Source organism: Dendropsophus ebraccatus, chromosome 6, assembly GCF_027789765.1.
Source record: "Dendropsophus ebraccatus isolate aDenEbr1 chromosome 6, aDenEbr1.pat, whole genome shotgun sequence".
NCBI lineage: Eukaryota > Metazoa > Chordata > Amphibia > Anura > Hylidae > Dendropsophus > Dendropsophus ebraccatus.
The window spans coordinates 108,742,483-108,759,027 of NC_091459.1; the positions used below are offsets into that span (position 1 = coordinate 108,742,483).

At 44.0% G+C, this 16,545-nt stretch overlaps 1 protein-coding gene across 1 annotated transcript in view; it reads left to right on the plus strand.

The window, feature by feature from the left end:
• FBXO36 (F-box protein 36) overlaps positions 1-11,521 on the plus strand; it is a 36,080-nt gene extending 24,559 nt beyond the window's left edge. Inside the window, exon 4 of the mRNA XM_069975598.1 lies at positions 10,742-11,521. Coding sequence (XP_069831699.1) covers positions 10,742-10,930 — 189 coding nt within the window. The 3' untranslated portion in view covers positions 10,931-11,521. The remainder of the gene's footprint in view (positions 1-10,741) is intronic.
• Positions 11,522-16,545: the final 5,024 nt, after the last annotated feature.

Consider the following 16,545-nt stretch of genomic DNA (forward strand, 5'->3'; position numbering starts at 1 on the left):
AACCGGAATAGATGATATCCGTTACTAAACAACACAAACCATAAGCAAACTACACATTTGGAAATCAACTCGGAGAGCCGAGTAACAGAGTCTTACGTATATGAGATCAGGTAGACCAGAAGTGGGGACACTCCAGGTTGCGGCGATCCTTCTTTTGTCGTGGAGACTTGGTTTTGTCTTTAACCGTCCAGATGCCGGGATCAGGCAGTGATGGTAGATCCAATAACAGAGGTACTGGTAGCCACAAGGGGATGTCCAGTGGCTCCATGTCTAGCTTGTTCCAGAGCGCGTCCAGATCAGATGGCGTGCGGACCGCCAGCATTCTGCCATTTTGCATGATCCCCAGCCCAAACGGGTACAGCCATCGAAAGGGGATGTTTCTGGAGCGGAGAGAGTCTAGTAATGGTTTAAGCAGACGTCGCTTGTTGAGAGTGGAGGCAGCGATGTCTTGGAAGATCTGATAATCAAATCCCTCTATGGTTAGAGGGGATTTTTCTCTCGCTGCTTTGAGGATAGCAGCGGCATCTGGGTAGGCCAGCAGACCGCAAATGAAATCTCGGGGCGGTTCACCTTGAGCTGGTTTGGCGCGCAGAGCCCTGTGTATGCGCTCTATTCTTATGGGATCAGCTCTGTCAGTGCAAAATCTGTAAAGATAGAGGCCGCAATCTGGAGTAGAGCATCGTGGGCAAACGATTCAGGGATGCCGCGGAGGCGAATATTCTTCCGCCTGTTGCGGTTTTCTTGGTCCTCTATAGCAAGTATAGCCTCGTTCTGGCTGGCACCATGGCGGATAATGTCCCCTCGCTGAGTCTCTACCTGTTTCACTCTGAGGCCTATGTGTTGAAGGCCTATGTGTGATAATTCACGGATTATTGGGGCCACCAACCTCCTCATGAAGCTTTTGGAGACAGGGCCGGCCTCTGCTTCTTCTCCCGTTTCAGAGTAGCCGCCCACTTTATCATTATCAGAGTCGCGGGGCTGCGCGGGCTGCTTCTTCCCCGACGGCGCCATCTTAGATCCGGCCGGAGCGGGAGAGGCTGACCTTTTATTGAGGTATTTCTCCATGTCGGGTTGCAAGTTCCTCACTCGAGGGGCTCTGGGGGTGTCCTTGTACTTGTCTCTGGTAGCTCTGCGCTTTCTGGGGTGTCCGGTTCCACCCTATGATACAGAAACCCGTAGTTGGTAGAGGAGCACAGAGAAACGTGTGCTACTCCATAGGCAGCTAGGCTCCACCCCCGGCCCCATTCATTCTTTCATGTACCCGGATCAGTCGTCCTGGTCCCTTTGCAGAGAAACAGCTCCAAAGCATGATGTTTCCGCCCCCATGCTTTTCAGTAGGTATGGTGTTTGATGGATGCAACTCAGTATTCTTTTTCCTCCAAACACGACAAGTTGTGTTTCTACCAAACAGTTCCACTTTGGTTTCATCAGACCATAGGACATTCTCCCAATACTCTTCTGGATCATCCAAATGCTCTCTAGCAAACTTCAGATGGGCCCGGACATGTACTGGCTTAAGCAGTGGGACACGTCTGGCACTGCAGGATCTGAGTCCCTGGCGGCGTAGTGTGTTACTGATGGTAGGCTTCGTTACATTGGTCCCAACTCTCTGCAGTATATTCACTAGGTCCCCCCGCGTGGTTCTGGGATTTTTGCTCACCGTTCTTGTGATCATTTTGACCCCACGGGGTGAGATTTTGCGTGTAGCCCCAGATCGAGGGAGATTATCAGTGGTCTTGTATGTCTTCAATTTTCTAATTATTGCTCCCACAGTTGATTTCTTCACTCCAAGCTGGTTGCCTATTGCAGATTTAGTCTTCGCAGCCTGGTGCAGGGCTACAATTTTGTTTCTGGTGTCCTTTGACAGCTCTTTGGTCTTCACCATAGAGTTTGGAGTCTGACTGTTTGAGGGTGTGCACAGGTGTCTTTTTATACTGATAACAAGTTTAAACAGGTGCCATTACTACAGGTAATGAATGGAGGAAAGAGGAGACTCTTAAAGAAGAAGTTACAGGTCTGTGAGAGCCAGAAATCTTGATTGCTTGTAGGTGACCAAATACTTATTTTCCACCATAATTTGCAAATAAATTCTTACAAAATCAGACAATGTGATTTTCGGGATTTGTTTTCTCATTTTGTCTCTAATAGTTGAGGTCTACCTATGATGTAAATTACAGACGCCACTCATCTTTTTAGGTGGGAGCACTATTGGTGACTGACTAAATACTTTTTTTTCCCCACTGTATACTGCAGAATCAAACAGTATAGTTTAGAGCAGCATCGCACACTATGCAAACAAAATTGTAGTGCATGCCGCACCGGCCCTGATCTTAGGTCCAAATCCGATAGCATTCCAATTGTATGGACAAACATGAACCTATATTCCACTATGCGACATTTCAGTAACAACTTTTTTCAAGCAGTAAACGCATCTCAGTTCTGTTTAACACCCACAGTATATATCAATCAGGTGCAGAGAACAATTACAAATCACATCACATGTGTAAAATCCAAAAAATACAGTCATACATTGTGAATTTCAAAAGAATACAGTGTCTCATATAATATATACATCTAATAACATCATCTTCTTATGTGTATAAAATTATTAAAGGGGTTATCAGCGCTACAAAACATGGCCACTTTCCCCCTACTGTTGTCTCCAGATTGGGTGGGGTTTTGAAACTCAGTTCCATTGAAGTAAATGGAGTTTAATTGCAAACCGCACCTGAACTGGAGACAACAGTAGGGGGGAAAGTGGCCATGTTTTTGTAGTGCTGGATATCCCCTTTAATATCCCACATAAAACACTCAGGTGCAATACATCAATCTAGTAAAAGTACCATCTTAGATTACCTGTGTCATCCTTTTCTCTGTTTGGATGATACATGTAATCTAGTATTGTACTTTTAGGGTAGCTTCACAGGGTAGTATAGTTAATATAGAATTGTGTACTTCATACTATACCTGATAATGAGTAAAATATTCATGTCTAGGGCTAGGAAAGGAGTAAATGTTATTGAACTAAGAAAATGGATGATTATATGTTATATTTATAACCGGAGAAGGAAGAACCAGGGTGGCTTGTTAACCTTATTTTGATAATGGGTGAAAGGATGGGTTGTAGGTGGGGCCGTGGATCTGGACACAATCGGGAGAGAGGTAAAGGTAAACGACTGATTATAAGATTTGAGGGATTGCCTCGGTTGTTTTTAAGGCCGGCTCTGCTCTTCTTTAAGTCTCAGTAGTAAAATTATAAATATTTATTTAATTAATTTTTATTTATTATATATATTTTTATTCATTTAGTTTTTTTTGGTTTGTTTTTTTTTCTTAGTATTCTTTACGATTATTATTATTATTTAAGTTTTAATTTTTATTTTGATTTCACTTATTTATTTATTTTTATAACACCTGAGGTGTGGAGGGATGATTTGGAATGGAAGCTGACGGGGGGGACCATAATTTATCATGATAAATGGTGGATGAGGCCCTTCCGGGAGTTTAGTTGAGTGTATGGAGCACTGGTGGTCTACCTGAGTGGGCTTTCCTGTGTTCCAGGAAGGAATGGTTGGTGGGAAGGGCTCTGCTGGGCAGAACGGCTCCAGAGATGGGGCGGTTCGGCCAGAGAGGGTACCCTGAATGGATGGAATTACCAGGTGGATAAAGAACAGAAGTATATCTCTGTAATCTAGTAGTCTCGTTTATTTTTAGTTTAATTAATTAATTAATTAATTAATTATTTATTTATTTTCTTGTCTGTTTTCTTTCCCTTTTGTGTTTTTTTTTTTTTTTTTCTCTTTCCTCTTCTTTGGTGGGTGAAATGTAGGCAAGGGGAGCGGAGCTCTGCTGAGGGACAACCGAGTCTGCTGGCTAAGTGTTGACTTTATAATTTTTCAATTAAGTTAGTTTGTTGTGCTCTCCCGACGGTGTCTGGATTCTGCGGTTAGTATAGTGGTAAGATATAGTGGTGGTGTTAGTAAACTGGGATATATTGTTGGTAAGGGGAAGATTTTAGATAGTTCCTGGTAAAGGGATGGATTGAGCCCCCTGGTGAAATCCCCTCCGGATCATATTGCTGTTTGGTTATGGTTTATAATGGATGGTAATGAACTAGACAGGGTATATTTAGCTGATGGAGATAGTATGGGGTAGGATGTGGATCATTGAGGTTTTAACATGATTTTGTACTATGAAAATTTAATAAAGTTTAAAAAAAAATAAATAAATAACGCTGCGAGTCGGGTAGGTCCTGGCAGATCACTTTCACTGCATACACGCAGCGGTCTGAACGACCGCTGCGTGTATGTAATTCTGCCGGCCGCTTAACCCCTTCAGCTGCCGCCCGGCCCCCGCTCTGCTCCCGCACTGTATACATTACCTGTCCTCGCTGCACGGGGTCCCGGCGTACTGCTCTCCCGCCCGGCCAATCAGTGTGTTGCCCTGCCGCAGCCACTGATTGGCCGGGTGGGAGAGCAGTACGCCGGAACCCATGCAGCGAGGAGAGGTAATGTATACAGAGCCGGAGCCGGGCAGCAGCTGAAGGGGTTAAGCGGCCGGCAGAATTACATACACACAGCGGTCGTTCAGACCGCTGTGTGTATGTAGTGAAAGTGATCTGCCAGGACCTAGCCGACTCGCAGCGTTATTAACGCTGCGGGTCGGTATGTGTAAAGCTTCCCTTACTAGATTTATGTATTGTACCTGAGTCTTATATGTGGGATATTAATGGTCTATACACATGAATGTTATACACATAATAGGATGGAGTTATTGAAAGTATATATTATATAAGGCACTGTGTGTGATATCTATACTACTGTATATATATATATATATATATATATATATATATATATATATATAAATTCGCAATGTATGATTATATTTTATTACATAGGATTGATGTAAATTGTAATTGTTCTCTGCACCTGACTCATATATACTGTGTGTTGACTAGAACTGAGAAAAAAAAGATTGTTATTGAAACATCACATAGTGGAATAAAGGCTCACATTTGTTCACATATTTAGAGTGCTGTCCTGGATATTGTTGTACACTGCAGCATGTCATCCATTTTTCCATCCACACCACAGTGGACAGTGACTGGCTAAGTGGACTGGATTTAGACACAGGTTCTGTGCTAAAATCCTCATCAGATCTGAACTGCATCCAGTGCATCTCATTCATATGCACCAGTAAGTAGTCTGCATGTTTTGTTTTTTTCCCCGTCCATTCTATGAAGAAAAAGAATTGACAAGAAGAGTGAACATGGCTAGTTTTCTTTTCAGATTTTGTGCAAAACAAAGCCACAGATTAGCCCATTAAATGATACTGTAGAAATCAACAGAACAAAACCAAGTATCAGCCACGGATTTCTGTCTCTGATCTTTTTAAATACACATAAATATTGCAATAATCCATGACATACCTTCAATGAACACTAATATTCTACTGACAAAAATGGTAGAATAAGATTGTAGTCCTCACTTGGCCAGCAGAGGGAGCTGCATTCCACTGAGTGCAGGTTCTGTTTCACAGTAGTTTTTAATCTCTTAGCACTTCCTGATCCAGGTTATTTCGGGTTATGTGACTTGCACGTTGCTTTGCCCTCTTTTGCACCAGATAAAACTTTTATTCAGCAACTGTGCAACATACACATAATAGAGTATACAGTTTGGCAGCAACTTCTGGCCCAAAAGATGAATGCAAATCCTGCTATAGCGGAGAAATACATGAAATGACACGATTCAGTCCTGGACAGACACTGAGGCTCTAGAGGTGAAAAAACAATAGTAACCTTTCTTTGAATGTTCATTATTTATAAATTGTGAAATCTTGATTTTTTCAGACTTGGGAATCCCCAAGATTCACCTTTATGGAATGTATTAACAAAGAGGTGAAACACAGAATATTCACCAGCCAGAACTGTGGCAAAAGTTATCTGTGAGGGTGGGTTCAGACTGAGGAATTCTCGTGGAAAATGTCCTCGGAATTCCGTCAGCTGTCCGCCCGCACGGGCACGAGTTTTTCCGCTGGCTCCATAGACACCATTCTATGGGCCGGCGTATTCCACAATCCGCTGAAAGAAGTGACATGACACTTCTTTCAGCGTATAGCGGAATACGCCGGCCCATAGAATGGTGTCTATGGGGACGGCGGAAAGGCGCCCAGATGTGCGGGCGGACAGCTGACGGAATTCCGCTGACATTTTCTGCGAGAATTCCTCAGTCTGAACCCACCCTTACTGACAAATTGCTTGGAAAGATGGTGTGCTTCGCCGAAAGTTTTTGTCAGCCATTTTAGATAGCAGTGAATAAAAACTTTTTCCTAATAAAATATAATATAATATTATCACTACTTAAAGTGACTGTACCACCAGGCCCAGGCAGAAGCACTGGAGGCGGGTCGACCCACCCTTAGTGGGAGGAAACCCTAGCCCCTCTATGATAGGGTTCCTTTGATTCTAATGGAGTCACGTCATGGAGGGGCTGGAGTTTCTTCCCACTAAGGGTGGGTCGGCCCACCTCCAGTGCTTCAGCCTGGGCCTGGTGGTACAGTCACTTTAACTCCTTTGGGCAAGCAGTGATCTATACAGAAAGAGGAAAAAGAAAAAAAAAACTGTTAGTAAATGAAGGGCACAGTGTATGTGTGTGTGTGTATGTATGTATGTATGTATATATATATATATATATATATATATATATATATATATATATATAAAATACACTAGAGACAGGCACCACGTACTAGAGACAGAGTGCTGCTGCCTGTGCACAGCTAATTGTGTACTAACTGGGGGCATCTGTCTAGTAAAGATACATAAAGCACATGATGCTGAGGAAGAAACTAGTTTTCTTACATTTATCCTCAGCGCGGTTTTCCTGCGACCCTCCGTCTTAATAATTTGTAAATTAGGCAGTTTCATGCAATGGGGGCAATGAACACTACAGCCCTTGGTGCACCAATCTACCCATCCATCTTCATGAATATTGAGTTGGACATTTAGGGTCAGTTCACACGTACAGACTTGCAGCGTAAATCTCGCTGCGAGTCTGTCAGGTCCTGGCAGTTCACTGTCACTACATACTCGCAGCGGTCTGAACGACCGCTGCGTGTATGTAATTCTGCTGGCCCCTTAACCCCTTCCCGCTCTGCTGTATCTGTATATACCTGTCTCCTGCACGGGGTCCCGGCGTCCTGCTCTCCCGCCCGGCCAATCAGTGTGTTGCCCAGCCGCAGCCTCTGATTGGCTGGGTGGGAAAGCGGGACACTGTGCAGCGAGGACAGGTAATGTATATACAGACACAGCGGGGCGGGAGCCGAAGGGGTTAAGGGGCCGGCAGATTTACATACTGACCGCTGCGAGTATGTAGTGACAGGGAACTGCCAGGACCTGACAGACTTGCAGCGAGATTTACACTGCGAGTCTGTACGTGTGGACAGACCCTTAAAGCGACTCTGTACCCATAATCTGACCTCCAAACCGCTTGTACCTTCGGATAGCTGCTTTTAATCCAAGATCTGTCCTGGGGTCCGTTCGGCAGGTGATGTAGTTATTGTCCTAAAGCATTACTTTAAGGGTAAATTCAAATCGGCGGATCCACAGCGGATTTAATGCTTTAAATTCGCAGCTAAATCAGAAGTGGAACAATCCCCTGTGAATTCCAATGCAATTACATACTCGCAGCGGGATTGTCATCCCGCTGCCAGTATGTAAGTGTCGGCCGCATTAACCCCTGCCACCCAGGAGGATACATTACCGACACCACTATCCGGCGGCATCTGAGGTTCCCGGCTCCCGGAGGTCCCGCACAACCAATCAGTGCACGGCCCTGCCACAGTCGGACGGACCCCAGGACAGATCTTGGATTAAAAACAGCTATCCGAAGGTACAAGTGGTTTGGGGGGGGTCAGATTGTGGGTACAGAGTTCTGTTCAGCCATTCTCCTGTTATGCAGGAGCTTGGCCTTAGTGCTGCACCACTCCTCCCATCAGCACTGATCGACATCTGTCTGCCTATACACAGTATATATGAGATGAAATTAAAAAAAAAAATGCAATTTTGTGGGGCAATAATTTTTTCACTGACGTGCTAAATGTATCCAACGTCCAACAACACCACTTTGAATAATCCTTCTGTTTTACTATTAAAAAAAATAAACTAAACTAAAGAAAACTTTTTGTGCTGAGATATGTAGTTTTTCTGTGTACCATGTTTGAAAAGATGTGACTTTTTATCACTTTTTATTACTTTTCTTTTTTCTAGAATGTAATGTGATCAAACATTAACAATTTGGGACTATGGTATGCTTTTGCATGTATGCCAATATGTTCCCAAATCGGTATAGGGGGTGATTTATTTGCATAGTGGAGAGTTTGCTTTATATTTTAAAAGCATATTTTACAGCTCTAAGTCCACCTAAGAGACCTCTATAAGCGATCATTCAAATGCTTATATGCATTACAGTGATCTATTAGGGTAGCTTCACACGTACCGTATCGCTGCGTTTTTAACGCTGCGTTTTTATCGGTGCGATTTTTACATGCGAGTTTTGATTTTCACAGGAAAATCATGTGAAAATCAAAATGCGCATGTAAAAAACGCACCAAAAGCGCAGCAAAAACGCTGCGTTAAAAACACAGCATTAAAAACGCAGCAATACGGTACGTGTGAAAGCACCCTTAGATGGGTTCTCTGCTGGTACAGCCTGTGCCTGCACTCTATTAGCAGATCACAAACCTTGAGGAGGCTGCCATCTCAATCGGTCAGCACCCGGCAATTATATCTGTCAAAACTACTTAGATGCAGCAGTCAATATTCATCACAGCAGCTAAACAGTTAAATGACTGGCATAAAAGTGATCTCCGATGTCAGGTTCTAGCAATAGGTGGGGTTTGCAGACAGCAGCCTCCAGGGATGGGGCAGACCTGGCTTCCGAACCTATGCTATGTTCCCTCACACAACCCATAACGTAACTGATGTCATGGATCAGAAGGACAATAAAGACATTGATGATTAGAGATGTTGTAGCCTCGGATGCCCTGATTCCAGTGGGCTTTTTACTTTATTGCTGCAAACACTCCACCCCCTCCCGAAGATGTTGGGTTTTTACTTGGTTTATGTTGTTCAATAAAAAGTGCAGATTTTCAACAACAAAAACTCTACATCTGAGGAACAAAGGGGTGTAGGAAGAAAGGTATAATAGTGATGAAATCAGGGCATCTCACAAAACCATAGGAAAAAAGCTGAGTGTTTTGGACTGACGCCAGGTCCTTTTTTAAAAGTGTTCCCTTACGTTGGCATGCAAATGACTACACTGCACTATCTGGGAAGAAGCAAGTGGCATGAACCAGATTTCTCCGATGTGGCAATGCCAGGCACTGAACAGCCTCCTTCTCACGTCATATCAGTGCCCCGGCCTTCACATCCCGTATACTACTCTGATACAGTGCCTGTGTTGTTCTGGAAATATTGAGATCTTTTGCCCTTCAGCCATCTGGCAGATTGCATCAGTACTGGAGTCATTTGTAGAGTTTTCTGAGGAAACTATTAGTAAATTATTAGTGAAATCTCCCTATAACCTCACCCTGGGCAGACTATGTTGATGTTCAGTTTGGGCTTAGCTGGGATATATGGTCATCTTTAGAAACATAGAACATTGTAAGCAGAAAACGTGCCCCAGGTCCATCTAGTCTGCCTTCTATTATTTGCTTTCTTATAATCTTAGGATTGATATATGTTTATCCCAGGCAGGTTTACGTTCACTTAGGCCTCATTCACATGATGCGTGCTGCAATCAGGAGGAGGATTGCGACAGTGCAGTCCCCCCTGCCGCCCAGCTTACCCCCCATCCCCACCCCCAGCCGCCGTCCAGCAGCAGAGATGACAGGAGCGCATAATACTCACCTACTGCCTCGGTTGGCTTACAAGCGCTCATTGGAGGTGGCCTGGACTATGCTGCTTGGAGAAGAAGGCAGCGTAGTCCAGGCTACTTCTGGTGAACAAGTAAGCCGGCTGGCACAGGGAAGTATATGTGCATATTATGCGCTCCTGTCATCTCTGCTGCTGGGCGGCGGCCTGAGGGGGGGGAGGGGGACCTTGCTGCGATCTGCACTAGGACATGTACTATTTTTTTCGCAGTGCGGATTGCGGTGGGGGGTGATGCACGGCTGCATTCACTTTAATAGTTCCTAAAATTGTCCGTGGGCCCGGGTCCGCGACCACGGACAATTCTACAGGACGTGTGAATGCAGCCTTACTGCAGATTTTTACATCTGCTAGAAGTCTGTTCCAAGCATCTACTACTATTTCATGTTGCTTCAGAACTTTCTCCCAACTAACCTCAGTTTGTGTCCTCTAGTTCTCGTGTTCTTAGCTGCTGCTGTGTCTGCCATGCTTTATGCTGCAGATCTGCTTGATCAGATTGGCTGCCTAGTATAAGCACAAGCTCAGCACATGTTTACCTAACAGTCAGTGCATGGAATACTCTTACCCATCACAGCAAGGAGATGGTTTCAAACTACTAGTGAGAAAATAACATATACACAAACTAAAGTATCAAGAAGAAACCATCATAACAGAATAGACAGAATGTTACTCTATGCAGCTGCTAGCCACATTGGATCTAAATGACTCCAGCGCTGAGCCTTACAGCAGTAACATGCAGCCTGCATTTTGTTTTCAGGACGTGGACTATACAAATGTTCAATTCACCATCTTTATATTACCTTTTATTAGATCTGCAAATCAGACAAGCTGTGGGAGCACATTGTGGAGAGGTCCTGTGACCGAGTGACTCCAGAGATGAGGTCTCTTGCACAGGACCTAGGATGGAAGCAGTTCTTCTTCACCAACAAACTACAACTTCAGCTCCAACTCCGGAGGCGAAGGGAGAGACAGGAGAGTCAGGAAATCTTCTTGCACTAACAGGATGCACCTTGGAGAATTATTATTGCAGGCTGAGCTGTAAATAAGAAGTCACATTATCCTTGTCAGATCTTCCTCCAGTCACACTCATAGATGGTGTACTTGTAACCAATGATATGGACTGGTCATCTAGATGAACATTACAGTGCTCTTACTCATCCTGCTTCTAATTAACTTAAAGGGGTTATTCCATGATTATAACATCACTTATTGATAGGATAGGTGATAAATATCTGATTGATGGGGATCTGACTTCTGGAGCCCCCTTTGGTCACAAGAACTGGGGTCTCTTGTGCCTTGAGTGATTGGAGCATCAGTGGATATGCTGTACCACCTCTCTTCACTCACTATAGGACTACCAATAATGGCCGAGTGCCATACTCCGGTATCGCTCAAACCCCCATTGATTAGATACTTATCTCCAATCCCGAGACAGGTCCTCCTTGAGAATTTAGTCAAATGGGTCAGATTTGTTGCAGAAATTTCTGTATCTGGTAATTGGTTATATATATCAGGAGTCAAGACCCATCATACACCACAGCTATGGGTCTTACTTGTATCACAAAGGGCCTTATACAAGCTGCATACAGATTGGCCTGGTGATAACAGGCAGCCAATATTTGTATAGCGGTGTTACAGAAGAAAAGTGGTCTTGAAAACCTTAATTAGACATATTAGAAAATATTCACCAAATCTCTTTATAATAAAACCATCTTTATTCCATATAACCATGTTAGAACAGCAAGTGGTGAGATACACAGTATTCAGACAAAAGAAGGTAGGAAATTTTCATATAATTAATGTTGCTGGTTACTGTGAAAAAACTTAGAAGTGATTGAATGTTTTTTCTATGGGTAAATGATGCAAGTTTTGATAAATGTAGTTTTCTATATTTTAAATGACTACGGATGCTTCATGTTTTGCTGTGTCAAGGATTATTGACACATCAGTTCACAGTCCGGGTCACTATAAGATATAATAACACTGTGCCAAAATGTAATAAAGAAATAACAAACTTGCCATTCATTCTGCATTATATGTTACTCAATTATTATTTGAACTCAATAAAGTATATGTTACCTAAGCTGCCTTGTGTATTACTGCTTGAAGTTGTCTGAGGATCCGGTTACGCGGAGTTCAGGTCTTTATATTGATGGAATCTGCCGCAGCAAATCTGCACTGGATTAGTTTTATGTGAACAAGCTAATGCTCTTCTTGCCGGGCAACTTTTTTCCACGCTATAAGCCATTCCTGTACCTGTGCTTGCCCACGTGACCATCTGCATCCATGTTCTCCATGCACCTCTGTGAGACTCCTATTAACCCTTTAAGGACGGAGCCAGTTTTCATTTTTGCACTTTTGTTTTTTCCTCCTCATGTTTAAAAGGCCACTGTGCTTGCATGTTTCCCCCTACAGACCCACATGAGCCCTAATTTTTTGCGACACCAATTATAATTTGCAAATGCAGACTGAAAAAGCAGGAAAAAATTATATGTGCAGTGAAATTTGAAAAAAAGGTGCAATTTCTTTTATTTTGAGGGGTTTCGTATTTACGCCGTTAGCCCTATGGTACAACTGATGTAATATCTATATTACTTAAGTCAGTCCGATTACAACGATGTGTAACTTATAAACTTTTATATTATTTGATGGCTTTTAAAAAATTTAAACCTTTTAAAGAAAACTAAATGTGTTTAAAATTGATGTACTCCCATCCTTATAACGCTTTTATTGTTTGGTCTATGTGGCTGTGTGAGGTGTAATTTTTTGCGCCGCAATCTGTTCTTTCTTTTGGTACCTTGTTTGTGTATATGCGACTTTTTGATTACTTTTTATTACATTTTTTCTGGATTTAATGTAAACAAAAATGCGCAATTTTGCACTTTGCACTTATGCCGTTTACCATGCAGATCAGGAATGAAATAATTTAATAGTTTGGTCGATTACGCACGCGGCGATACCAAATATGTTTATTTTTTTTATTTATTTTTATTTATAAAATGGGAAAAGGGGGGTGATTTAAACTTTTATTAGGGGAGGGGGTTATTTATTAATAAAAACACTATATATTTTTTTTTCACTAACAGTAATTAGAAGCCCCCTGGGGGACTTCTATATACACAGCACTGATCTCCCATTGAGATCAATGCTGTGTATATAATAGAGCAATGATCCATCAGATCGGTGCTCTATTATAATGGTCTGCTGCAGACCATCTAAATGGATTGCCGAGCTAGGATCAGCGCCATTCCGACGCTGAGCCCCGGCCGGCTGATTACAACGGATCTCCCCTCCGTGATCGCATCGCGGGGGGAAAATCCCCCACTAGACACCAGGGACAGGGGGCACATATACTATTCAAATGCAGCTGTCAGCTTTGACAGCTGCATTTGAATAGTTAATTAATACCCGCAGTCCCTGGCTACACATAGCAACCGGGGACCGCGGGCTGCAGAGAGGGCTCACGCCGGGAGCCCTCTTTTATCCCCCTTAACACCCGCATGACGGGTATACCCATCATGAGTCGTTAAGGGGTTAAAGAGTCACTCGTATTTTTATTTATTTTTTGCAGAAATTGCAGAAATCAATAGTACAGGTGGTTTTAAGAAACTTTGTAATTGGGTTTATTAGGCAAATATGCCATTATCTGCATTGAAAAAGACTTTCCCCAGGTCCCCCCCCCCTCTCAGTCACTGCTTATTATCAGGAAATCTCGACTCTTTTACATCAGACGTGCCCTGTCTGTTCTATGGAGGGGGGAGGAGGGAGATTAGTCACCAGCAGAGAACAAAGGATTACACAGTGGGAGCTGTGTGAAAGCCGATATTCAGAGGTCAGAGAGGTCATTGCTGACTTCAGAGGAGATAGCCCGGTGATGTAGCTGTAAATTAACTCTTTGTTGTCCTGTTCTGGTGCCTCATCTCCCTCAACCCCTCCCTTCTCCATAAGAGAACCATGAAGACGGGGCAGAGCTTCAAACTGCTTTTTCAAGATAAAAATGTAGAAAGTTTCTTAAAATCACCTGTACTAACCTGGGAACCTCATTTTTCAAGTGGATTCTTTTTCAGATGAGGATTTGGCAGGGGAGGCTTTGTTTGTAGCAGGCTGCCTATATGTTGTTGATAGCTGTTAGATCCATTCTGAAGATGGATGAAGTAAATAATTCCAGATTTATTTTTGATCAGCTAGAGTGCCGAGCACTTGACATTAAATGGTGTTTCCATCCATACACACATTAGTATATTTAATGTTGATGTGCCATTAGCCAAGATTGGGTTACTTGGGACCACTGGTTTAAGTGTAGGGCTCACTCTAGCTAATTCCTAAAAAAATCTTTTTAGCAAAGGATCCTGAGATAAAGGCTTCCCTGACGTCCCACAGCGGCACAATAATGGGGTATTTTGCCCCTGTGTACTGGGCAGGACAAAGGAATATTTAATAGAACTAGCCAATAAAAAGAAAGGCTCCTCCCCTCCAGGAGTATAAAGGCAGTCTACACCCAGTGAATAGTTGAGTTTATTTTTGTCCTGGTGTAGGGCAGGACGAGTGTTCTCCCCTCTTCCACCCAGTTTTTCTTTTTCTTACCCTTAGTTAGATCCAGATTGCGCCATTCGCCGCATTGTATCCTTGCTCGGCGCTGTGGAACACAGAGTGCGTTCCACTTCGTCGCCGGACCGGAAGTGATGCGGATCGCGTCATTTCCGGTGACTTGCGCATGCGCCGTTCGTCGGCCATGACGCGATTCGCGTCGGCTGGGCTCCGGACTAGAGGTAAAGCTGCTGTACTATCTGGAGCATAGGTATGGTTTCTATTACAGGTATCCAGGTTTTTCCTGTCTCCCTCTACCCTATTTATTACTCTCCCTCCGCCATTTTCTTTGCTGTTATCCTTTGGTTCACAGCTTGGATGCATGATTATAGTGCTTGAAAATCCCTATATTGTAATCTGTATTCTTCTTCCGTTTCTTCTTCCAGCCATTTTTCTGCGCGAAATACAGCCCGAACCTCTTTGCGCACAGACTCCGTTCAAACTGCGTTTCGAAGCCCTCGGCGGTGTGTGGTGTGCTATCTATTTTTCGTTTCGATCGGATTTGTCGTTTTTAAGAAATTTACGTTTAAAGACCCCAAATTTCCCAAAGAAAATAATGGCCCATTGCAAATAATGACCACACTCTAACCGCTGACAGCCAATCACAGCACATATGCAAATAGCTGAAATATAGCAGCCAATAGGAACTCTAAGGTCTCGTCATGCATTGTATCACACCATCCACAGTCACATGTCCACTATTGGCCAATAGAAGATATGGAAGGTCCTTAACCATTTTGTCTCCCTGACATGAGTAAGATTGTCATGGTAACCGAGCAATGATCTTTACCATTATAAGTAGCAGAGGTCAGTCAGTAAAATAGCAGAGCTGAGGCAGCCATGTAGCAGGTACGGGATCCAAGCTGCTCTTAAAGGGACGGTACCCAAGCCGCTCTTAAAGGAACGGTACCTAAGTCGCTCTTAAAGGGACCCAAGCCGCTCTAAATGGGTCCCTTTAAGAGCGAACTAAGTACCTGTAAGAGCGACCCGGGTCCCTTGAGGGGGTAAATGGGTCCCTTTAAGAGCGACCTGGGTCCCTTTAAGAGCGAAATGGGTCCCTTTAAGAGTGATCTGGGTCCCTTTAAAGGAAATATTTCGCTCTTAAAGAGACCCGTTTCGCTCGAACTGGGTCCCTTTAAGAGTGAAATATGTCCCTTTAAGAGCGACCTGGGTCCCTTTAAGAGCGACCTGGGTCCCTATAAGAGCGAAATATGTCCCTTTAAGACCGACCTGGGTCCATTTAAGAGCGAAATATGTCCCTTTAACCTCTTAAGGACCCATGACGTACCGGCACGTCATGGATCACTGTCACTTAAGGACCCATGACGTACCGGTACGCGGGTCCTTTAAGAGGGCGCCGCGGACCGGCCGCATGCGATCGGGAGAGATGGCCTGCAGAAATACACTGCAGGCCATCTCTCCCTGTCTGCATGGGGGGCTGTTAACCCCCCCCATGCCGACGATCGCCGCTATTGGCTTATCAGTTCAGATCAGCCAATAGCGGCGATCGGAACATTTCCGGGTCATCGGTAACCCGATGACCCGGAAAAAATGGCAGTCGGTGCTGTCCGAGGACGGCACCGACCGCCATTACTGTAAAAAGTAATGGTGGCCAGGTGCCACCGGCCCGATCGCCGTGAACGGCCGGCCGCTACCGGCCGGCCGTTCACGGCGATCAAAGTCCCCAAAAGTTATAAATACCTGCTCTGGACCCCTCAGCTAGGTAGCTGAGGGTTCCAGAGCAGGTATTCGTACATTACTCACCTGTCCCGGGGTCCTGATCGGCGTCTTCCGGGTTCGCGGCGTCCTCGTGTTGTCGTTCGGGTCTTCGGCTTCTTCCGTGACGTCACGTTCGGCTATTTTCGGCTCCAGCGTCGGGTTTTCGGGATTTTCCGCTCTGCTGCCCTCTAGCGGCTGATATGTGTAATACACTTATCAGCAGCTACAGGGATGTTCAGTATGTAATAAAAGTTTTTTGTTTTTTTTTTTCCAATTTTTTTTTTTCTATTTTCCGCACCCTATCGCCG